The 25,536-nt window shown below is 42.1% G+C and overlaps 1 protein-coding gene across 1 annotated transcript; it reads right to left on the bottom strand.

Annotated features, from left to right (window-relative positions):
- Positions 1 to 849: 849 nt before the first annotated feature.
- CPB2 (carboxypeptidase B2) lies at positions 850 to 16,463 on the bottom strand. The gene is made up of 11 exons (XM_068674985.1): positions 16,308 to 16,463; positions 13,423 to 13,498; positions 11,930 to 12,054; positions 11,728 to 11,836; positions 11,057 to 11,158; positions 9,793 to 9,897; positions 7,824 to 7,940; positions 6,773 to 6,863; positions 3,214 to 3,416; positions 1,248 to 1,332; positions 850 to 1,106 (listed from the first exon to the last, which is right to left on the bottom strand). Exons 1-11 carry the CDS (start codon positions 16,376 to 16,378, stop codon positions 922 to 924), a joined length of 1,269 nt encoding a protein of 422 aa, XP_068531086.1. The 5' UTR covers positions 16,379 to 16,463; the 3' UTR covers positions 850 to 921.
- Positions 16,464 to 25,536: the final 9,073 nt, after the last annotated feature.

Genomic DNA, 25,536 nt, shown 5'->3' with positions numbered 1-25,536 from the left:
TTTCTGAGCAGAAATGTCTCCTCATTGCCAACCTGAGCCTCCCCTGGCACAACTTGAGGCCATTCCCTCTAGTCTATTACTAGTTACTATGAGCAGAGGTCGCCCCCCAGCTCCCCACCCCTTCCTTTCAGGCAGTTGCAGAGAGCAATGAGGTCTCCCCTGAGCCTCCTCTTCCCCAGCCCAAACACCCCCAGCTCCCTCAGCCGCTCCTCACAGGACTTGTGCTCCAGGCCCTTCACCAGCTTCGTAGCCCTGCTCTGGACATGCTCCAGGGCCTCCACTCTTCAGACACATGAGGTGCATACAAACCGTTGGCCACAGGATAAATGAACTTCACGACCTAATTGCAGTGGAGGAGCCTGCAGGCAGCTCCCACTTCGTATCAGTGATGAGGTTGTCTGCGTGTCCTTGCCTTTATCTAAAAGTGCAGCAAGAAGTTCTCATGTGAACATCCTTTCAGTTTGACAGTAGAAGTACTGAATAGAATTGTTTTCTAGTCAGAAGATCCTGTAATAGCACAAATGACCAAATGGAGGAATCTCTTCTGTAGGTAGGGGCAGCCCTGCATGCTGCATGTGGATCAGAGGCCCATGCGATGCTACAGCACCTGGGGTTCCAACCATCTAAAGGGACATAAAATTATCAATACTGTTTTCCCCTTACAGTGCTAGGACTAATACATAGTATTTAAAATGACTTCTTAGAGACTCTTGAGTGCCTTTCTTACAGAGATTGAACTACTGTTGTATTCATAGGTGTGGAAGTATGGTAAAAGAAGCTTGAGGTATTCCAAAATGAAGTGTATGGGGTGTCGTTATTCCTTTTTCTCCTATATAAAAATACTTCTAGTAAAGCAGCAGTCTTTTTATTGTTATGTGACCTAACTAAATACAGCCATGCTGGAATAAATTATATAAAACTTTACAAGTTTTGAAGAACATGCTGCGCAATCTCTTTGACAGCAGAAAGTGCTTCTAAGCAAGTTGGCCGAATTTCTTCAGGAGGAAGCAAAAATCCGTAAGTTCCTGTGTCCCGAAGCTCAATGGTAAAAGAGTATTTAATTCCAAGATCATAAGCCCAGTCATCTGAACCTCCAGGAGCTAAATCTACACAAGGAAGGGAAAAAAAAAAAAAAAAAAGATAAGTTAATTGAAACCATAACTTCAATTTTCTGTTCAAAAGCTGTGTCCTGAAGATAACAAGCATATGCTATCATGCTTGTTGTTGTGATAAAAAGTCATACTTACAAATTGTTCGTGCACCAGTACCAAGTTTATAAATGTAATTTGTTGTTCTTTTTATAGCCTTAGCTGCTTTCTTTGCCAGACTTTCCTGAAATTAGCAAAACATTATTAGCTTTAAAGCTTTGTGATAATAGTTAATATATATTCAGTTAAGATTTATTTACGTCCTGCTCTGGATCTCAAATTAGTTAAATATGCATATAAAAGGCTCTAAAAAACAAACAAACAAACAAATATAAAAAAGCAACAGTATGGTGAAAACTTTCAGTGTAAACCCATGCTACAGATTCCATTTCTGTTGTATCTAGATAAAAAATATAGATGGGACCTATATATTCCCACTTGTCTCATATTTTTCCTTTTTTTTTGCCACAGTATTTAAATAGTGATTCATGTACTATTGACCAAAACCAGCAGCACATGATTTGCATTGAGGAAATTCTGCTCTTAATCCACATAGAGGACTGAAGGCCCAGAATTAGTGCATTTCCTTCTGCTCTACAGTCACAAATACATTTTTTAATGCAGGCAAATAAAATACTTTGTTTCAGTAAATTAAACAGTAACCAAGACAGCATAAGAACATATGCTGTTTGGGATTATTTTGTTCTATATTTACATTACTGACTTTTTTTTTTTTATTTCTTCTGAACACACTGGCACTGGTTACCAATGGAAACACTACATTGGGCTGTTTTTTTTTTTTGTTTGTTTGTTTGTTTGTTTGTTTGTTTTCAAAGTAAGATGCTTCCAATGCATTCCATGTGCACTTTTTACAGTATTCCTATCTATAGAACATGAAGATTAAAAAAAACGTATATGTTAAGTGACCTGGGAGATGTATAAGGTTAAAAAGCAGTGAAAATGACAGCAGTAAGTGTGGATCATTGCCAGTATATGCAAATGTCAATCCTATATCTTTCTAAACTCTCTTCCTGTTTGTCGCTATGTAAGGATTCATGTGACACATGAAATGATGTGTGTACCTCAGACATGTGCTGTCTTCCCATATGGCAAATCCCAGAGCGTGAAAATCAGATTTATGGTCCCCTTTACACAATTTTCTGCTCCTTAGTGCTGTGCAGGAGACATTGTTTCAAATAAAAGAAGGTGTTGCCTCTGCACTTGGAGCCTAGGAACACCCAAAGTGGGCTATGAAGTGCAGGAGAGGGAATTCCTTGCTCTAAGGAGCTTGAAGACTTTACATTAAAAAAATAAAAAATAAAAAATTAAAAATACTAAGCTATGCACCTAATTTTATAGCTTAATTATTTTGTTTTAAGAAGTCCCATTTTAGCCTGGATCTCCTTTCCAGATCCAGGAAACTCAGAGTTTTCCAGTTACTGGGGAAAAGCACTGGCTACTTTTTCTATTTTGTGCTCTGCCTGTCTTCTAGAAGAGTTTTTACCATGTGGTCTGGTGGCTCAAGGATCTAAAATTCTGCCTAAGCAGGGTATGGTATCCATCCTACCAGTAGAACCATTTTAAGATAAGTATCCTTCACAAAATACCTTTAATAAAAATAACAAGTATCCACCAGAACACCTCATTGCTTTGGTATGTAGAGGTTATTTTTCAGAGTTACACAACCAAGTACTTCCATATAACATAGTCATGTAAGATTATGTGCATGCAAACCACACGACTTCATTATGAATTTACCCAAATGTCCTTTCCAGTTGTCCAAAGAACTGACACTCCACTCTTTTACCAACAGCTTCAAAGTATCAGGGATTGATGACGTGCTATCAGTCTGGGATAAATATTTTATTTTTTCCAGTCTCCAAAAGTAGCTGGCTGGTTTGCACACTGCTAGACCAGCCCAGACCTCTTTCAGTTCTCAAGAGGAGAAATTTCACTTCCAATTTCTTGATCTTCAGAATACTGTGACTCCCTTATTACAAGCATAACCAAGCAGGGTAAGAGGTTCTGAAATAAACGTGAAACTTAAGGAAGCAGGAAGACTTACCAGCTCATCATGGTCTTTGCTTTTCTTCCTGGTGTAAGAATATGGGAACAATACCATCTGGGAGTAAGAGTGCATTGTTATGTATGCTTTAATGATGTCTTTGTGATCTCTGATAAAGCGAGCCACTGCTTTAACCTCAGGTTCAGACTCTGGATAGGGTCCACAGTATATCTCAGAGCAATCATTGGGAGATGCTCCTTTACCTGTAACAAAAGGGCATGCAGTGTTACTCCTTAAGTTCTTCCCTTTACTCCTTAAGTTCTTCCCTTCTGCACTCTTGTTCATCTAATGAAAGAATAGAGTATGGTGCCAATATGCAAGAAACAGTGGACTCTGCCATGCTGTGGAAAGAACTCTAATTCTTGCAAAGACCAGTGCAAACCTACTCAGATTTCTCTCCTACTATATTCCCGTGGAAAAAAATAAATAAATAAATAAATAAATATTAAGGAAAAAAAAATGATTCAAAGACTGGATAAAAAGTCTTAGAGGAGAAGATGAAAGTGCTCCCATTTCTACAAGTTAATCAAGAACAGGATTGCGAGATCCCTTCTTGAAATCTAGAAGTACTACAGGGAAGAGATTCCTAATTCTAAGGGCATGTTTGATCTCAGGGGGAAAGCCAACTATTGATTGCAAGTTGAAAGAACACAAATAAATTGAAAGTAGTGTAACAGAGTTTTAAGAATGAAGAAAAGTATACATTGGAGCAAACTACCAAGAAGACATCTAGGGTTCACCATTTTGGGTATCTTGACAAGAAGATCAAATTTGTTTCTGGAAGCAACCAGGACATTTATTGTTAAATGTTAACTCCTTGCGTTTTAATAAATTTTGAAAAAAAAATCCCTTTGCTACAATCTGATTTTTAAATAAGTATCTTATCCTTGAGTATTTATCCTTAAATATTATGCAGGAATAAAGCTCATTCAGTACTTTAAAATGCAAAAATCTTTCACTGGGCACAGGGATGCTTTAACAAATGTCCATCTTCCAGAAATCAATAATGCCAATGCATCTGCAGAGTAAAATCAACACTAGTGATTATCATATGATACAGGCACAAAGCTGCATCAGGGGAGGGTCAGACTGGGTGTTAGGAAAAGGTTCTTCACCAAGAGGGTGATTGGGCACTGGGACAGGCTCCCCAGGGCAGTGGTCACAGCACCGAGCCTACTGAAGTTCAAAAATACACCTCAATACAAGTGTATTTGGGTAAAATGTAATTGTGATAGACAAAAGGGAAATGGCATCTGTGTGAAATCGTGCAAAAATGACCAAATTCATTACGTTAAGTTTTACGCTATTCTGTTTTTTGCAGACATGAGTAACTGCCTAAGGAAGAAAGCAATGAAGGATTTGTTTGCTGGCACTATTGGATGATTGTTCTGTCTGCTTTCCTAAATTCTTAGTTGTGCTGAGAACAGCCAACTGAGAAAATAGTATGGAAAACACAGAGAAATACTTAAGTCCAAGTCCCAGCCAATTTTAGTTCCACAGAGGAAATTCCAGGTTAGATCATTGCTCTTAATGGAGTAAATCTGAGCTTCATTAGTATAAAAGAAAACCATATTGTATCAGCTCATTAAGTAGTGATTTTTGCTCTTCCTAAAAATAGTGAGGGGTGTTTTCCTGTTCCTAAGGTTGTTTCTGAACAGATAATCAGGGAAGTACAGTTCTAATTAAATGCATAGATATAAAACCTGGAATTTTGCCATGATGCTAAGTATATTTGAAAGCAAGTCTGAAGCTAATGAAAGTCTGAGCATTTTGCATAATGACAACAGCTCTTCTCTGTTTAAAAATTTGTGAGTAAAGACTAAATTACAGGTACCTGTGAATTTGTGGTCATTTCCCATGAACTCAGTTGTGTTATGGTATTCAACTAATACAGCTAAAAATAGTTAAAACATTACCATAAAATGGTAAAACTCCAGTTTAGCTCTTCTAAGGATCCTGCTGAACTCCTGACACTTTGCACAGCCACAGCAATAATGGAGATCCTACAGTTAGTATGTTCTGGATAAAATCTGTTCAACCACTGCTATCAATTGCCACACAAAGGTATATCTGTTCCTCTATAAACAGCATTTTTATGCTAATTAGGAAAAACATGACTGTTTTTCAGCATGCTACTGAGTGTGCCACTAAAAGGAATAGAAACCTAGGGAGATCCTTACAGTTATTAAGGTTTTCTACTTAGATAATCCTTACAGTTACCTAAGACCTTGTAAGCGTGTGGCTTTGGTGCTTAGATTCATTGGTGCAGATTTTTCTCTCCAATGTACCAGCAAGGTGCTGTGGCTTCTCTCCTCTGTGTTTTCATCCACGTCTAAGAGACAATCGTAGTATGTCTGAAAATAGTATGACTATTTCCCTTGTTACTAAGGTAAAACACTCAGGGTTGTCCTGTAAAAATATGTACAGATTGCCCAAAGACTCTTTTAGTGAAGAAGCACATTTTAAGCTGTGTTTTTCTCCTCTTTTTAAAGTAGAATCACTTCTCTGATTCAGAAGCTGTTGAGCACCAAAAGTGTTTGCCAAGTTAAACACACTATATAAACTCTCCCTGAAACTCGTATGTGTATCACATAGGTTATTTTTGCTGTTATTTCTCCATACTTTCTTCAGACCTCTCTTCTTGGCATATTTATAGTGAATATCACTTTTAAACATATGTATTTGGTCCCAAACTTCACATTTTTGTGCCTGAAAAAATGCATGTTCTTCTCCATGATAAAGAGACATCTTAATTCCCAGTTCAGCAGTGGACTAACAAACGTGTTAGTTTAAAGGATATGCCCCAAATGCCTGTTTGGGATACCTGACTTCACTGTTAAAAGTGCCTTTTCCTCTCACAGAATAGAAACCCTGCATAGAAAGGGATTGAATGCTATTCCCCTCTTGAGTTTAAAGATCAGAGCAATTGCCACGTTTAAGGCACTTTCATCAGGTCTCTCCAAACGTGTCTCATTACTTTGCTGAAAGTCACGCAGGACATTAGTGACACTGCTGAGTGAGGCCAGACCTGATCTATGGGGTTTTCAGAGAGCTGTTCTGCAGAATATTAAAAACCTATCAAGTACTAAAGTGCCCGTGGGTAAGTAAAAGTGATATAGCCTTGGCAACAAATGCTGAGAGCCAAGAAATTTTGGTCATTTAAGCATTGCTGAAGGATGACTGAGGTGACCCCGTTCATACAGTGCCCTGGGTACTCCACTGGGTGGTGCGGTAGGCTTTGGGTGACTTGGCGAGGGACACCTCGTCCCTCTGTCCTCCTTCTCCCCCACAGCCAGGCGTGTTGTAGTGTGATGCAAGGGACATGGTCCAGGGTCCTGGTCCCCCTCTCTCTTGTCATCATGCTGGGAAGAGGTTAGTCACTGGTTTAACGTCTTGGGAGTCCTGGGTCCCAAAAATAGGTATCTCAAGTGGGGAAGTGTTGGCAGGTTTGTAAACGTGCTTAGGTGCGTTTGTCTTTGTATGAAAATGTTTTCAAAGCTAAGAATTTTACAGCCTGAAACTGAGACAGGGGTGCAAGACAAAGGAAACGGTGTCATACCGCACCACTGCGCGTCAAAATTCCTGTTCATGTCAGTACCGATGCACCTGTTGTTACCGTGCTGTGAGCGGCTCTTTCTCCACAGCCGATTCTGTGAAAGGAGACACGTAAAGCATGTTTAGGAAAAAAAGCTGAGAAAAGTGATGGCAGCATCTCCCCTGCTGGTTAAATGTGACTTCCCACTTGTAGCTCTACAGGTTACATGCCAGTGAAGGGGTAAAAGACCATGGAATATTATAAAACCACAGTCTGATTGCTAGTGAGGCTGGATGATAAATGGAAGTGTTGGAGAGGATGAAAAGTGCTCTGATATCAACGGATTTGGACCAAGGAAGGGGAGGAGAATTCACACTGTTTAGCCAGGTGTGTGAGTTTACAAATCCAAATCTAATCCTTCTGTAGACATCATTAGCAGCACGTGTAAAGTTGGAAATTTGATGTATGTGTGTAGCTATCCAAATACAAGCTAAACTGGACTGAAGATCTGAAATGGAAGAACTTATTTTTTAACCTTTTAACATTTTAAGTGTAGGGCCTAAACATGAAAAAAGTGACAAACAAACAAAAACCACTCAGCGACTCAGAGTTCCTAACTGATAAATAAAATCCTGGATTAAAGATACCTGTTGTACCTCCCTTTGTCTGAAACAAAATGTGCTCAGAGAACTGGGCTATCGTGCAGGAGGGAGGAGTGGATTGTTGGCTGTGGTCTATCTGATGCAGTGTGCTATTCGGTCTGTGCTGGCTTTGCAACCTTGCAAAGGCATTCCCTGACAGCTGGAAGCTTTGCCATCCCAGAATGAGATTTAGTTGTTTCTAAATGCGTTTCCAGCAGCTTGGAAAACACAAAGGTACCATGGGTCAAATACCAATTAGTTACAGTCTCTGTTGTGGTTTAAATCAGGCAGAGATGCAGAAACTGCAAGCACAGATTAAGGGCTTGGGGCATGCGGTTCCAGGAAGGAAATTATGCCCTGGACATGCACAACAATAATTTCCATAAACAGCATGTCAGTACGTTGCACAGTCTGTCAGAAAAATCTGTACGTACAGAGGGATGGCTCCACGTGTACTCGTAGCCATCCACGTTTATCACAGGCATGACGTAGAAATCAAAATGCTGCAGCAGTGTCGTCATGGTCTGATCTCTCTCATGCATATTGATTGCCTGTAAAACACAGGAAAACTTATTAAAGGCATTTCTAACAGAGGTTTTCTTACCTTCCTAGGATGGCAACTGAAGGCCCATGTAAAATAATCATGCAATTATCGCACCGGTCTACCTGCTGATGGAGGCGTATCACGTCACAGAAACTGCTAAATAGCCAAAGAGCGATTTAGTCAGAGTGGCGGGGAGAGGAGAAGAAGCAAACTGATGCAGTCAGTGAGATACACTGCAGTCTTTGAGCTTTAGCAGGTGGCCATGAGATGGAATTAAAGCTTATTTGTCTGAAGGCTTAAGCTTTTGCTGCTTGTATAAATGGTAGGAACTCTTCTCCCACCCAAAATACCAGCAAGGTAGCGTCAAATAAAGCAAGCACAAAAATAACAAATCACATTTCAAGTGGCTGCTGTATATAACGTTATTTCTGCTAGTTTCATATAAGTTCAGTGCATGTGTATGCAAGGAGCCAGCAAGAGCTACATTGCTAATTTGGCCTCACCGCCTGTTCTGAAGGCTTTAGTGATACCTAGCCTGGTTGTTGGTCTACCACACAGGGATAAATTTTAACCCAGATAAGTGGTTTTGTTCTATTGGAATAGATTAAGTCCTTAATCATATATTTTTCCTTTTTTTTTTTCCTCTTTATACTTTTTTTAAAGCACTTTCTTTCATTTTAAATCCTTCCCAGTTTTCCTCAGGCAATGTACTTTGACTTAAATGAGAAATGTCAATCTTCCTACAATCTAACAACAAAACTAAATGATAAAGAGTGGAAGCATTATAAAGAATGCCTTGTATTTTCAAGAGAGAGCTACTGAATTTAGTGTGTGCGCAGACCTGTATTAATATCCAATTTTAAAATGTTACTTCACAAACTGATATAGAAATAAAATCTGGATTTAAAGCATGTAAATTAGATCAAGGGGATGGAGAAGCTAAATGTTCAGCTTGTTACTTCTGAAAAAATGCTGCAGGGACTTGTCACCGGCAAACTGACAGCGTAGCTGGTAATTATTTGGAGCACCGTGAAAAGGGCAAATGCATTTCTCTCCAAGGGAACCTTGAAGGCTGGGATTATCAATGGGTCATAAGGTACATTCGCTGTGTCTGTCCCAAACTCCTGCAATCTCCTTTAAAATGTTATAGTCATTGAGGCATTACAGTTGTGGCTGAGGACAGAAACAAAGGTATTTCTTCTTTTTATTATTGTCATCATCATCACCATCAGGATTTAGTGATATCCTGGACAAACCATAACTCATGTTTTAAGGACACCTCTATGCTGATGCTGTGGCTACAGTGCTGGTGATTTTGAAGTCTCAGTCTCATCTAGTTTATTTTTATTGTGAACTTGGCTTTTGTGAAAGGTGTCCTTTCATCTACTCCAGGCAGTGCCAGTTGGAGTAGTATGGATATGAGCCACCATGCACTGCATGATACAGAGCCAGGATCGCTCCTTGGATCCATGAGGCAATATAGACAAAGCTCTGGCAGATTACCTAATATTTGCTTTTCACAGCATGTCTTCTCCACCCCTGACCATTCCATATCTTTAAAAGTCTCTGCTGAGACTCCACTTTGAAATACGTACTTGAGAATACATCTGAACTCTTTTGCATTTAACCCATGTATCTTTCTCTCCCTCACACACACACCCCTCCATCTACTGGCATGCACACACATACACACACTCACTGCTCCGTGTACATCTTGGGGAAAATCCTGAGCTGGCGTTGTGGAAGTAGGTGGATTAAGACATTACAGAGCTTAGAATGCAATTGGGAAGAGAAGGTAAATGGCAGCAAGATAGTTTGCTTTGCTTTGAAAACGGTGGCCAAGTATGATATCTACTCACGTGGCCTATGAACCACAGGCAGAAGGCAGGAGAAATCCATTCTCTAGCATGGATACCACAGTCAATCCATATTGCACTTTTGGGATTTCCCTGACCTTTAGAAAGCTGACAAAACAAAACAAAACAAAATGTTAAAATAGCTATTGTGAAGAATATCACATATAGGTGAAAGTGAGCAGGGTAACTAAGATGGAAAAAGAAGTCCCTGTGATGTAGGGAGTGTTTAGACTGACCCTGGGCCAGGTTGCTGCTCTCATTTATGTTCACATTATGGTCAGAGGGCCATATTCATATCCATACTGCTAACATAACAACCAAGACTGCACGAGGCCCTGATTCCAAGACATCAGATCACCAGCTACACAGGGCAACTGTCGTGGTTTAACCCGGCCGGCAGCTAAACACCACGCAGCCGTTCGCTCACCCTCCCCCCTCCCTCTCTGGGACGGGGGAGAGAAATGGAAAGTGAAACCCGTGAGTTGAGACAAAGACAGTTTAATAAGACAGGAAAATAATAATAACAAAAATAATAATAACAATAATAATAATAATGATACAATAGTGATAATACGAAAGTAATAATAGTATGTACAAACAAGTGATGCACAATGCAATTGCTCACCACCCGCTGACTGATGCCCAGCCTAACCCTGAGCAGTCCGGCCCCCTCCCCCCGGCTAGCCACCCCTATATATTGTTTAGCATGACGTCAGATGGTATGGAATACCCCTTTGGCTAGTTTGGGTCACCTGTCCTGGGTCTGTCCCCTCCCAGCTCTTACTGCACCCCCAGCCTGCCCGTTGGCAGGACAGAGCAAAAGGCTGAGATGTCCTTGGCTTGGTATAAGCACTGCTCTGCAACAATTAAAGCATTGGGGTGTTATCAGCACTCTTCTCATCCTAAGCCAAAACACAGCATTCCACCAGCTACTAGGAAGAAAATTAATTCTGTTCTAACTGAAACCAGGACAGCAACAGAGCAGCAGAGGAAGGTTATCTCCCATGCCAGTATTGCATGCCTTTGGATGATGGCCTAGATGTGGTGACTTTTTTGTGACCCAACAAGGAACCTAACATGGTCAAATGCCTTTGTCAAACGTAATGGCACCATATCAGAAGAACTTAGGAAACTTCTAAAAAAGACAAATGTTTACACATTGTTGAAATATGCATTTAAGTATAGATTTAAGAAAGTGTTTTGGTCAACACCCATCACTTGCTCGCATTAGTACCTGGAAAGATTTCTCAGTAAGTCAAAGCCATACCTTCAAAACATAAAGTGGTCGTTTTTCATATGATGATCCAATATATATTTTCTCAAGTAGGTCAGAATGGACTCGCACTACTTCTTCCATCCAATAATATATCTGCAAAGATGGAGTAGAGCAGTTTGTGAAAGGACTTTCTCCCTATTGTTTTCCCGTGTTCCTAAAAGTAGTCTGGACCTGACGTCATTCTTTTTCCCAAATTCCCACCTCTTCATCTGATTGGTAAAAAAAACCACCACCACCACCACTGAAAAAACCCTAGCAATTCAGACCACTGGCCGATTTCCAGGCTGACTTCTCCTGAGCCAAATGATGAGACATAGTCACAACACCATTTAGGTATAGCCTTGAAACTCCTCTTTAGTTTTATTTAGTTAAAATATTATTCACTTCATGTTTGAAATATTTACGTGGTGCTTCACTGCTGCATTTCAGTTCTGAGCAGGCTGCTTTTGAATGCTGGTTTGAGGTAATGTGTGTATAATAGGTTTTGTCTGGTGCTTCATTCCTTCTCTGTAAAGGCATTACACTAATTACAGCTCTCAGTGGTTGAACAATACAATGATAATTATTTACCTGGTGATGGTTTCTTTTCCCTGTCTCTATTCTCAACCATGAGGTCTTTCACCCCTTAAACAAATCTACAGAGTAGTACAACAATACCTTACTTCTTTCAGAGAGTGGTAGGTTTCATAGTACGATGAAGAGATGCGTGAGTTCATTGTATCATTGATAGTCTGTTTCTTGATAAGTTCTTGAAAATCTCCCATCAAAATTCTGAAAAACAAAGAAAGGGCACAAACTCCTGACAAACGACAGTGTTGCCAATCAAGTTTACTGAAATATTCATGACAAGAAATAAATACATACCTGTGCTGGATTCCCAGTTTTTCTAAATTAGCTTTTGTGCTGTTTATGCTGGAGGCAGCGACATAGAAATGGACTTCCATGTTCTTCTTGATGTATTCAACCACAACGGGTTGCCACAGGATGACCTGCAAAGTTTCCAGGAACATTTAATCTTTTTTTTTTTACTTTTTTTTTTTTTTTTTACCAAGGAAAGAAAAAAAATATTCTTATTAACATTTTGTAAGCACTTTGAAAATTATCAAAGCATACATTTTCAATTTAAGAGACCACTCATAAGAAGCATATAATGTCTTCTGCTGAATGCTACGTGCAACACGTGTGATGTACAGATAGTGTTTCCTTTGTTTTAGATGTTTGGTTTCCAACTTTTGCAGGACTAACACCTACAATTAGCCTGATGATTTGTTGTGTAAGATGCCAATATTCAGTTGTTTCCTTTTTTTTTTTTTTTTGGCTAGATTTTAACCATGAATATTTACTGGGAGGTGCCATATGTGTCTTTCGTTTTCCTGTTCCTTTTCTCTCTATCTTTCCCCCTCTCTTCATGGCTTCTTGGGGCTCCTGTGTGCAAGCAAATGAAGAATAACAGAGGTGAGGAAAGGAGATGGAGGAAAGGAGATCTATTTTAGTACAGCAAAGGAGATGAATATGTGAGTTGACCTGTGGAGGCGGAAAAGAGTAAAGAAAGGTATCAAGGTTTATGTGAACTGGAAGGAAGAATAAGAAACTAGGAGGGCCAGCAGGAGACAGGTGAGAATTTGGGTGGACATAGCATTAATAGGAGCTAAGAAAGACAGAGAAAGACTTGGCATAGGCACCGTTAAAATCTTCAGTCATCTAAGACATGTCCTCATTCATCCTGTAAATATGTTGGCTGAGGGAATGGTTGCACCTCTTGATGCAGAGTGTTGGCTTGAAATAGTGAGGGTGCAATTGGGGAAATGCTTTTGAAGAGGTAGAGATGCCTCATTTTAATTAAATGCTCTCTTCTTTAATGACAGAGTAAAATAATAATAATAAAAAGTATTGCATAACAGAATTTTTTTTCCATCTAAATGCTGCTTTAATAAAAATACCACTTTATATTGTAAATCCAGCCCTGATCTTTAAAGCTGTGCAAGTCATATAGGTAAACATTGCATTGGGTTGAAGCACTAAGTTTCCCTAGCAAATGTGTTTTCTACTTACTGTGCTCTACCAGTTCCATGGTGTCTTATACACAAAATCAATTGCAGAAATCTGAGCTCTGATGTAATAATGTTATGAAGTAGAGCTCTCATCATGTAAATTAGGGGGCAGCAGAGTGATAAATGCCAAGTATTTGTTGAGTTGCTTCATTAGGACAGAAGAATGAAAGTGGGATAAATCTTTCTACTAGTGGGGAAAAAAGTAGTGCACTCTTATTTATTTATTTATTTATTTATTTATTTATTTATTTATTTATTGTGGAAGAATTTGGCCTAGAGATGAGAGAGCCACAGGGAACCATTTACCTCGGTGGTGTTCAGTAAATTCTGAAGGGCTTCAACCTGTTCGTCAGTTTGTGGGCAAGCCCACAAAACCTCATCCCTGAAAAACAAGGGTATTCAGGTGAAGCACAGGTACTTGAAACTGGAGCCTAACTAGAGAAGCAGCCTTGACCTTCCTCTTCCCTGACTTGGCCATCCAGAACTCAAAGAAGATTCAACAGTGAAGATGCTGAGCTCATTTCCAGGCCCTTCTTCTGCCAATCAGCCAAATATATGCAAGAGCTGAGTGGCTGGTGCAGGGCTTTGGTAGCTAGCATCTACTGCAGTACTCCAAGATTGCTCCTGGGAGCTGGCACCAGCACCACAGCTTTCACTCCCAGCTGATCCAGAGTGCAGCAGGATGGCTGTAAAACCAGCCCTGACCAAGAAGATAGCTCTGCTGTTCTCCTGATATCAACCACTCTTCAGCAGAGATGTGAACCCTCCCATCTTGCTGCAGAAGCCCAGCACAACTTTTGGTAGATGTGCAGAGACCACTGCTATCACCATTCCTACTTCACTCCAGTTTTCCTAATCTACTTTTTCTCCATCTGCCACTTACCCTGGTTTCAGGTGCTCTATACCACTGTCTTCCCTACTATTTGCCCATTAATTTATATTCCTTGAAAACCCAATGGTCCAGACTCACTGTAGAGAGAGATGGCCCTTCCCATCTACTCCATGCCTGACTCCACCATTAGTGACAGGAGAGAAATTCATGCACAGGTTGGCAAGAATTAGAGAAGAACCATCCCTGAGGGTGTTCAAGGAAAGGCTGAACCTGGCACTTAGGGACATGGTTTAGTGGGTGGTGGTGGTAGGGGGATGGTTGGACCAGATGATCTTGGAGGTCTCTTCCAACCTTAATGACTCTAGGATTTAGAGTTTTCCACCCCTGTGCCAGTGCGGACCAGTTGTGATAGAAGCACATAATTTGCAAATGAGAGGGGAGAAGTACTTATCTCTCTGAAGAGATCTTTATCATCTGAATGCTGCCTTAAGAAAAATACCGCTTTACATGGTAAATCCACCCCTGATCTTCAGTGCCCTGCAAGCCATGTAGTTCAACACTGCATAGAACAGATATTTAAAGTAATTCATGCGTAGAATGCAGAGGGAGGAGACTCAGAGGAATGTCAAGCCCTTATTTCCATTTTCTGGGTTGGGGTGGCTCTCATCCCGTCAGTCATTTGGCATACAGTGGTGGCAGTGCATAAAAGAGGCACTAACTCCCCACCAGCCCTATCTGAAGAGATGTTTCTGAAAAGAAAACAGGCAGGGCTCTCAAAACAAGCATTTTCAAGCTGTGTAATGTGATTGCCACAAGTCATTGTTGTGACTGATTTCAAGCGGAGACACGACAGCGTCTGGCAACCAGGTGATTCATCTTTTCTACTTTTAGCCGAGCTCCACGCAATCACTGCTGCTTCTCATGCAGAACCAACAGCATGCCAGCCTTATTTTTGCCTCCGCCATCATTTGGTGGAGCATCAGAAAGCAATCAGGGCCAGGCAGGTCTGGCACTTGGCCTTCTTCTTTAGACAAGTGCATGCCAGAACTTGTGTTGAGGGCTATTTTAAAAATGAATTTGCCCTCTTATATCTGGGAGAGACTTTTCACAGGGGAGATCAGAAAAGGGCTGTTGCATGCGGTTTCATCCTACGATTGCCATGGCCTGACGTGGCAGAGGGTGCCGTAACGAGGAGGTTGGTGTGTACCTCTGTCCCACAGTTTGTTGCATAAATAGTTCAGGTGAGTGTGGTTCGTGGCAGACAGCTGGAGGCTAGCAGCAAATACTCATAGCTCTCATTCATAGGACATGAATATTCACATATTCAGTGTTTTATTTAAATGTTAAATAAATGGACCTCCAAGCAGCACACAACAATAGTGCTGAATTCACCTACAAGCTTATTTAACTGTCCCCCTACTTCGAACCCCACACCCTTGTAGCAATCCACAACAAAATATGATTGCAATGTGAAACAGAGTTGAACGATCCTGTTTTTAAGGCATAAACTCCAGAAGCATTGACCTATCGCAGTCCTGCTACTGACTAGGGGTGCAGAGTAACAGAGGGCCCTGAGACCCAATTCACTGTTACTTGTGTAGGAATTTGGGTTCTGGGAGCAGGCTGTGCTTAATCACAGTTCCTCTAGCTTGTTCAGCTTGCTTAATGTCCCCACATGAGGGGCTTATCTGTTTAGTTCTACCTATTAAGACATTGAAGGTTTTAAAGCCAGCTGCCCATATAGAAAATAAAAGCACTTTGGCTGTCTTCCTCTCTGACATATGTTCTCATGTTTTAACAAAGCATTTGGTTGCAGGGTATTTCTGAAGTTTATCGATAGGTAACAATAAAGCTGCATCTGAAACACTGTACAAATACAAAATGGTTATTCAAAAATGATTTATGATTGGAGAAACAATCATAAAAGCTGCTTTAGAAAGAAAACAGATTGTTAGCACTTTCTGAAATGGTTTCTCTTTCTACCTCAAGAAGTAATTCATTTAAAGTCTTGTTTTAAGGCAGACGAAGCAAATTATTTTTTCCCATTAAGTTTCAGAATGCCCTTTATTGGCATTCGAAAGCACTGAATGAACAGAATTGATTTGCACTTAGACTGAAAAGAATAGTTTTAATATGATTAAAAACATAGGATTTATGGATGCAAAGAAGACTTAGAATAATTTCATTTCCTCCACCATCTATATATTAAATTGAACCACAGACCCAATTACAAGAGCAATAAATAAATGTCAGCCTTTGCCAAATGTTTTCCTACGCAACTTGGAGTTACTTTACCTCAACGTTTTCCCTGTCCCACTCACCACATGCCGAGAGCCCGGTAGCCACAGGAGGTATTTACCTTGAATGAGCAAAGACATGCTTCTCTTGAATCCAGCTGAATAGGGTAAAAAGGAGCAAGTAAAACTTCATCTTCACAGCATCCACAATGAAACCCACTGCGATTGGAAAGCCCAGGGTTCAGGACCCACATTATTGATTTCAAAAATGTTATTTAAAGAGTGGTTAAAATTTAATGCTGCCTCTCACCTCAGCCCCAAGCTGGCGGTGGCTGAGTCAATATGACAGAAGTCTCTGGGCTGGTTCTGCTCATATTGAGGTCACCCAGCACAGAAAGGATAAGGTACATTTTGGACATTCTCATATTGACAAGTTACTTTGTCATTTGAGCCTTTGTTTTATTTCCTTGTGGCTATGAACCACAGACAGAAGAAAGAACAGCAAGCACGATGGTTTTGTGACCCTGTCACATTTACAGAGGTCCAGCAGTGTGCTCTGCATTCAGTACTCCTACAGCACCTCACAGCTGGGCATGAAGCTGGTTTCAAGAGTGGCAACGAGGTTGTGAAGTCCAAATGGAAGAATCCTAAGCAGAAAAGATCCTTTGGCTGGTATTTGCTAGAGAGAGAACAAACAGCAAGTGAGATGGATGCCTTCTTGCTATGTTCCTCTAGTTCCAGATGGAGCACCTTGACTGGGCCTCCATCTCCCACTGTTGGTCTCTACCTCTTTGGTTAACACTTGATCCATCCAAGGATTTCAGATCGCTTGTGTTGCTCCATATCCCCTTCTCTGTGACATTCTGACATCCAGCTTGTGCTTTCCACATGCCACACTTTTCCAAGGAAAAGTACCACTGACTCTTCACCTCATTATTATTAATTTTTGCATGCCTCAAGATTTGTCTCCCATGTTTTTGTGTGTGGTTGTGCAGACAGGACATGCCAAAAGCTGAATGAATTGGACACATCCATGCTGTCTGATATAAAATGTTCTTCAGGTGAATGGTGCCCAGCAAGATACCATGGTTTTGTTCTAGAGGGTTTTGTTTTCAGGAGGGGACCAAGGTGTGAATCCACACACATCCAGTGGGGACAACAGGGAGCCAAGACCTGGGACTGAATGGGGGAACTAAATTATTTGACACTGTAGCTATACAACTGGATTAAAAAATGCCTAGGAGCAATCCCCTGAGCCAAGGCTAGGTAAGATGGACTAGGTTGCATCCACCAGCCACCTCTCAAACAGCTCTGGAGTGGTCCAGATCAGAGCCAGTGTTCCAGTTAGGCAGGCAATTGGGGCTTCGGAGCCCAAAATCAGTCCTGGCTCTCTTAGGAGGGAAGATATGTGCTAAAATGTCAGACAGCTAAGTTTTAGATGGCTGAAGTCAGCAGAGGTGAACATCTCTGTGAAAATACACAAGCACCAAAAATCTCCAAACTGGAAATATTGGGTTAAGCACAAACTGGGCACCAAAGTGAAACTAAAAAAAAAAAAAAAAGACTCACAGGAAGCTAAACCACTGGCACCTTACCCAGATTTTGCAGTTCTTCCTTTATCTTTTCTAGATGTTGTTCAAACAAACATGAAGTTCGGTAAGTCACACAGGCTGTTTCTGGCACGGGAAGTGGGCAGCGCTCTGCCACTGTGGTTGATTTTTAAACTGATGGCTCAGATGTGCTTCCTTCACATAGGGAAAAAGAAGGTGCCAGCAGAGGACAAAACGTAGGAGACAAAACTTGACCATCTGGTCGTGCTTGCGTCTGGAAATGTCCGATGCACAGGTGCAAATTTAAAGAAAAATTGAAACTACAGAGATAGGTATAGCAGAGGAAATTGAAAGAAAAAAAAAATGATGGAGTGGAGTTGCTGGTAACAAAGGAAAGAGAAGAATCATTTTCATCCATATCTAAAAATGTTATTTAATATGGAAAAGGACATACTTTCCCATATCTACCCGAGAATAAAATTTTGGACAAATGGTAGACATCAGACATGATTGTATGTTGGGTGCTTCTCTTATGCAGTGGATATTGGAGGAAAATAACGGCACTAGCTGAAACCCTGAGAGGACAAACCCAAGTCCTGTGATGGTTCAAGCACCATATAGGCTGAAATGCAGAGAACCTAAAGGCAAATGAGAGTTAAAAGAATAACAAATGGGCAATGTGACTGACAGAGATGGCAGAGGTGTATACCCATCACTCTTGCTTGGCTGAAAGCCCTCTGAAGTGTTTTGGCTCAAGGTAGGACACAAAAAAATGAGTTTCAAGCATGTGCTGGATGTTGCTTATTTGGATCATTTTGGCTTATTTTTCCTTCCTTTAGTATGTAAACAACACAGAAAATGCCCTTCCCCGCTTGTGCAGCCTGCCTCAGCAACAGGGACATGTGCAAAGCCAGCGTCACTGATCGTTGGCCTTGGGTCATTAAATGGCAGCTCCATACCCAGCACAATCCCCTGCCCCATGCCAGCAGCACCCCCCCAAGAACAGCACCTGCTCAGCTCTGGGTGCCTAAAATGAAGCTCCTGGCCAGCAGCGAGCAGCTCTATGAAGCAGGCTGATTTTCGTAAGCACGGAGGCTGCCGTCACAAGGACATCTACAATGTGCGACGTGTGTTTCACACACAAAGACAATTTCTGTGACAGTTCAATCTCCGAGTGAATTCCTTTCAGGATTTCCTCTCCTGATACAATCTATTCATACCATGGTGCTGAGGTTTGCTTTAATGAGAGACCACCTATATTGATTACCCCCAAAGCCTTGTCAGCTGCTGACAGAACCTAAGTATAAAAAACTACCGACATAACAGAGAGAGATGGGTATCTATTTAAGCAGCAGACTTAAACACCAACTTCCTTGCTTTTCCCCAGCTGTTAGGGGTTATAATTTGTCCTTTGACTTCTGTCGACATTCCCTCCATCTGCTCCTCTCATCCACGTAGGAGGTGAGAGTCAACGCAGGCTGCCTTGCGCTGCTTTCATAGGCACTGCAGAGAAATGGGATTGTTTCAGGAGCAATTCATCCAACCTGCTGTGGACATCTCAATCAGAGGGTGATGAAATGCCTGATCCTGTTCTTTCATGGCGAGTGGAGCTGGAGTGACTTGCTTGGGGATAGGTGGATTTGTTCCTGTGAATCTTATTGATTCTGTCTCCCTCCCTCTGCTTGGACACTTTGGGTGCTCGTTATGGACAGGATCTATCTCCTGTGTTCCAGGCTACATAAATTAAGATATACTTGCTCTACCTACAACAGTAATTTTTTTTTCTTAACCTTCAAGAATTACTGAGAACCTGGAAAGTATTTCCCAGCTAGGCTGGGAAGAAAAATGTGGTTGTGAGAAACACCGTGAAGGACAATTAAAAAAAGAATTGGGTTGGTCAAAACATTTCATTTTGATAATTTCACCTCTTTGATTTTGATTCAATTTCAAAGCTTTTAAATAGTTTTATTGGAAACTAATTCACATTTCTGGACATGTTTTTTTAAGACCTAGAGGAAAAAAAGATTGGATGTAGACCTGGATTGACTGTTGCTACTACACTGAGCAGACACCGCACTGAGCAAACCACAGGCCATGCAACCACAAGCCTTGCAGTAAAGGGGAGAGTTTGATCTGTGCTGATTTCTGTTAACTTTTAGAGTAGCCCTGGGACATGCACAGCCTTTTATTTAAAAAGGGAAGATCAGGCCCTAATTTTTAGAGCAGATAATTAACAAAATAGTCTCTTAGTTTCTTTGTTCAATACTACTGCTATGGGAATTAGGACTGGCAGTACATAAAGCCTCCTGGTGCCATTATTATATTGCTTTTTGAAGTATAATCACACTTTAAAGGCAATTCTAATGAGATATTTCCACTCCTTTGGCTGAACCTGCTGTCTTTCCCCTCCCTCTCTCACATGTGGTCATATCCACATCCTTTGGACGTTGCATTGGTGTTGCACCTCATACAGACCAGGCACTGTTTTGTTTTGTTTTTGTGGTGCTTTAAGATGTAAGTGCTAAAAAATGTGGCAGCAGAAGAGGCCGGGCACCTATGTTTTGAGATGGTTTCAGGCAGATATGACTAAGGCATCTCCAATGACTCCTGATAGCAGCAGCCTTGGCTTCCAGCAGCCAGGTGCCACAAGGCTCCCTCTGAGCTTAGCCAGGACTGAAGCATGGCTGCCTTCTTTGATCCCTGGACTTGCACAGTACCCAGCAGCAAGGCTTTAAATAACAAGGCTCATCCTGCCTGGAGGTTCTCAGGTCTGAGTTCTGTGTTTCAGCACGTGCTGGAGCCCATGCTAAGTCTGTCGCTAATAGCAAACCTGTTAACAAGCACACAGAAGGGGCAGGAGGAGGGGAGGTCGGCTTTTATCAGCAGTCACATCCCTCAGATCATTTTCCCTGTTCAGGATCATCATATTCTGCTCTAGTTTTGATCCTCCCAACTCCTCTTGTTTCCAGTTAATCAGTAACGAGTCCCTCCGGGGATGGGTAAGCACCCCTGTGGGTCCATGTGCTGAAGCAGAACCTGAAAGCCAAGTGAGTCCGTGCTCTTCTTCTTCTGGTTCTTTAAATCCAGGTTCAAGTGCAAAATTAATCTTCTGAAAAATATTTACAGGCTCTTGCCCTTTTTTGGGTGCATTATCACTATTGATGAGGCCAAAGGTAACTGGCTAGCATCCTTCTTACGTGAGGCAAAGGACGGCTAAAATCTAACTAAACTTTGATCCCTGAGGCTTGCCACGCAGTGCAGCTGAGTGCCGCTGCTCCTGAGCCACACGAGGATGCAATTAGTTGAACAGCTCTTTATTATGGATGCGGCAGAGCAGAATTAGAACTCAATTTACAAGTCTCCCTTTCAAAACCATTCAGCCGTTAAGGCCACATCATCTTTCAGTTTTCCGAGGCATATAATTGATAAATGATTTCTCCCTCCACACCTCAGCTCCTCATCTTTATTCATGAGCCAATTAATCTCCGTAGGACACTGTGATCATTTACATACATGGCCAATGTCACCAACCTCTGTCATTTCAGTCTGGAAACAATTTTACAGCCCGTGAAACCACCGGGATGGGAAATTGTGGGATATCTCTAAACTTCTATGCTTCTGGTATTTCTGCCTGATGTTACTCCCAAGTATAAAAGTCAAACTCTACCTGTGTTAGAAAATGATGGGTTAACCTGGGAGAAAATGAACGTCTGAGCCCTGTGTGAGTGCTGTACAGGCAGCGTGTGTAGATATGAGCAGAGGCTGAAAACGTATGTTCACTTTGTGTGATCCTACACCTCAACCTACTTCATTCATTTTTATTCTTCCTTGGTTGTTTCTCTTTCCAGGCTCAGTGGAGGAGAAGACGCTGTAGTGTTTCAGCACCTCATTTTGTTTGTGGGCTGGGGAGGTGCAGAAGTGTCACTACTGGCTAAACGCTTTCTTCATGATCTCCAGTTCCCCAAGGGCTGTTATCAGCTTCCACCCAAACAGTATGTTCTCCAAGTGACTCGCGTTTCCTTACTGCCAGGAGATATTGATTGATTTGCCTGTATCTTAACAACCAGCACTTGCAAAGCAAAGTGCAGCTTTGTTAAACAAAGGATGTCAATGGGAGCTGCAGGAGCACCACGGGCAGAGTTTCTGAGCACTTGAGGACTGTGCCCCATGCACCACGTGCAGAGCATGCTTTGGCTAAGGTGCAAGAGGATGCATGGACACAACTCTCCCCCTCTCTGTGTATATGGATATACATACCAGGAATGCAAGTACCCCCACAAAAGTTGTGTATTCTGCCTGTCACTGAGTACATCAGCAGTGCTGATTGCTTTTCTCTGCATCGCCTGAACTTACCCATTTTGCTTGCATGGCATCTAGCAGAGTTTAGAGGACTGGGCCCTTCCTTTGGGCCTTTGGAGGATGCCAGGACCTGCTTGAGGATGCTGGTGAAGAGAAATGCCATGGAACAAAACTCCTGTCTCATAGTCAGGCATTGGGACGGGTTGCCCAGGGAGGTGGTGGAGTCACCGTCCCTGGGGTTGTTCTAGGAAAGGCTGGACGTGGTGCTTGGGGACATGGTTTAGTGGGTGACACTGGTGGTAGGGGGTGGTTGGACCAGATGATCTTGGAGGTCTCTTCCAACCCTAATGACTCTATGATTCATTTCATTCATGCCTCTTGGCCAGTGTGGTCCCCACCTTGGAGTGGCACATCCCAGTCCTGGCTGATGCTGAGCATCAGTCTGCACGAGCAGGTCCATGCTGCAGAGACCTTCTTCAGTGTCCCAGTGTGTCCCCTTGCAGCTCCTGGGGCACCCCCAGGAGCAGAACAGTCCTGGCTCTGTGCGAGCACTGCTCTGCAGCAACCAAAACATCAATGGGTTATCAGCAGTGTTATCATCCAAAATCCCAAACACAGCATTGTGTGAGCCTCTGTGAAGAAAATTAACTCTATCCCAGCCAAAAACATGACACTCAGCAAGGCAAGGAAGTTCGTGACAGCACAGAGTCCCCTGAGCACTGTTCACAGACCCTGCAGTTAGCAGAACCTATATTCCTAGTATTTGGCCCCAGCAATAGGTTTGGGGAGTTTCTCACTAGAAAGAGGCATTTGTGTGTTCTGCAAAGCCTGATCACCACACGGGCAACCCTGCCCCATGTTGGTCTGGGAAGGGTCATGACTGAAACACTATGGGGCACTGCAGCCACATTTCCCCAACATGAAGTGTAATTTGTCAGTGCAGCAAGCTGAGGAGGCAGGCCTGGTGGTGAAGGCCTACATTTTTCCTCAGGGATCTTTATCACTTATCACTAATGTGGCTGGTTGAGCCTTACTCTGTCATGCTGCTTAACCACTGGCCTCTTTCCCTGGCACCTGCTAGGAGATTTCCTGGGTGGATGTGGGGGGGTTTCTCTCCATGCTTCGTGTGTTTGCAGATATTCCTCGCTGTGTTCCTTTAGATCCTTAACACGTGGCACTAAATGAGTGCCTGCCCTGAGGGAGTGCAGTGCTTATATGCATGATCAGTTTTGCAGCTTTCTGCCTTTTACACAAATTTCAGGCATGTCTTTCCTGGTGAGCACATGGCCTATGGGATTTCAGGCACGTTTAGGCTTTGGACAATTTATTATGGCTCTGTGATGTACTTCTCAAGCAATAATAGCTTGCAACCTGGGAGGGAATTAGGTTTTCTGTAAGATGCTGTTGCCTTCAAAAAGTGAGCAGTGCCCAAAAAATAAATAATATGCAATAAAGAAAATGCTTTCAAAATAGTTATTAGACTCTAGGACAAATAAGACTCGCAGCTGTGTGTCACTTCCTGAGCAGCAAAGGAACATCAGGAGAGCGATGTGATTTTCCCAGGAGTGGAAGAGGAGTTACACTGACCACTGATCTGTGTAAAAAATATGAACAAAATGAGAATGTAATCAAAAGTTGGTCTTAATTCAGACTTGGCTTGCAGTAAGGTATGTAAAGTCCCCAGAAACTACCATAGTTAGGCAGTGGTGGACACCAAGATCTGAAGTAGTGGCCAGGCCCGCAGCAGGCCTAAGCTGCCCTTGGCAGAAGGCGTGATGCCAGGCTGGGATTTCGGCTCATTCCCACCTCCAGAGGAAGCAGAAACATGACTTGATCTGTATAAGACCACAGAAGCCAGTCATACCGCTTGCTATCCCTCTTCTAAAGGTAGCCAGGAGGGATGATTTACAACAAGGTGTAAAATCCTCATCATGCGCATGATTATGCTCTACTACACTATGGGGGGATATTTCCTTCTGAGTCCATCTGGTGATGAGACCGTACCCTGAAGCATGTGATTGATTGCCCTCGTGCTTTTTTTCTCCTAGTTAGTCTAACTGCTGATGCTTTACTTTTATTCATCTGAATATCTAAGCCCTTTTGAAGCTTTGAAAATTATGATTAATTGTGCAAGGAAAATCAATAGTGGAAGTGCTTACAAAGCCAGCTTGATTTAGGAGTGAATCCCAAAGACAGCTGCTTTCTCTGAGAGTGATGGAAAAAGTTGGAGAAAAGCAACAGAATAAAAAAAAAAAAAAATCAGATCCCCTTTTTGCTTAGGGGTGATGTTTGTCATGGGATTAACTCTTCCAGGGTTGGTAGGAGCTTTATTACAGGCTAATATTACCAGTCCCTGAAAGCAAAACCTCAAGTTCATAAAAAAATAATATATATATATATATATATATATATATAATAAAGGTTAAAAGTGAAAATGTTTATAGTCCTGTACCAGAATGCAAGTATTCCCACACCTTCAGGTCCATGACAGCTTTATTTTTCACAGGAGACTCTAGAGATAGGGGTGAAGATCTGGTAAGGCATTTACTGGAGCATCCCTGCCAACAGATCTTGTTCTCTTTTGTGCACTGACAGGTGCTTGCGTTGTGCCTAGGGTTAAATATCCCAATTTTTTCTCCATTTCCCGAGATAGCATTTTCGGAGCTCACGAGTGCCAGTCTCTAAACTCCAGATGAGTTTTAGATGACTGCCATCTCGTGGTTGGCTCTCCTTGCTGCACTGGTGTCAGGGCTCCGGCTTGTGCAGAGCTTCAGCTTGGGATGCAGATCACAGAATTTTGGAATCAGATGCAGATCACAGAATTTGTCACAGATACTGCCTCAAAACGCAGCCTGGGAAACAGGGGACCAGCAACGGAGACGGCTCTGGGTCAGGCACCCGGCTCTGGTGCTGGGATACAGGGAGGAAAAGCAGCCCCCACCACAAAACACGTTTTGAATAGCACGGTACAAGCCCTGGCCCCTCTCCTGAGCCAAAGCTAGAGCCAGACATCAACCTCTTGAAATCCTGCCTATGGGAAATGGGTGATGCGTGAAAGCCTGCTCTCCCTGTCTGCCTGAGCAGGCTCCTCTAAAAATCCCCCTAATTTCTCCCAAGTATCATTAGGACAGAAACCAAATGGCATGTTTGCATTGCAGAATGTATAAAGAAGCAAAGTCTACTGGTTTATGAGAAAAGGCAGGGGAGGACAGGTATTGCAAATAAAAATTTCGTATTGCATACCACATGGGGACAATGGTACTGGCTCAGGCTGCAGGTCCGTCCAGCATTGTCACATCTTTGGCAGTATCTCAAGAGTGGCATGTGCAGAAATGGCCTAGAAAACCATTCTTCCCACTTCCCACAATCTGTGGTTTCAACAACAATATGTAAGATGTCCTCAGTGAGCCCACAGTGTTGTTTTCTAAATTTGTCCCACTTTCAGCTCTGTGATGCTCACTTTCCCATTAGCACACACACTGCTAACAGCCAAGACCACACG

This window comes from Anas acuta, chromosome 1 (genome assembly GCF_963932015.1).
Source record: "Anas acuta chromosome 1, bAnaAcu1.1, whole genome shotgun sequence".
NCBI classification, from domain to species: Eukaryota; Metazoa; Chordata; class Aves; order Anseriformes; family Anatidae; genus Anas; species Anas acuta.
Note: the sequence above shows the minus strand (reverse complement) of the source record. Positions and strands in the feature narration are given on the sequence as shown.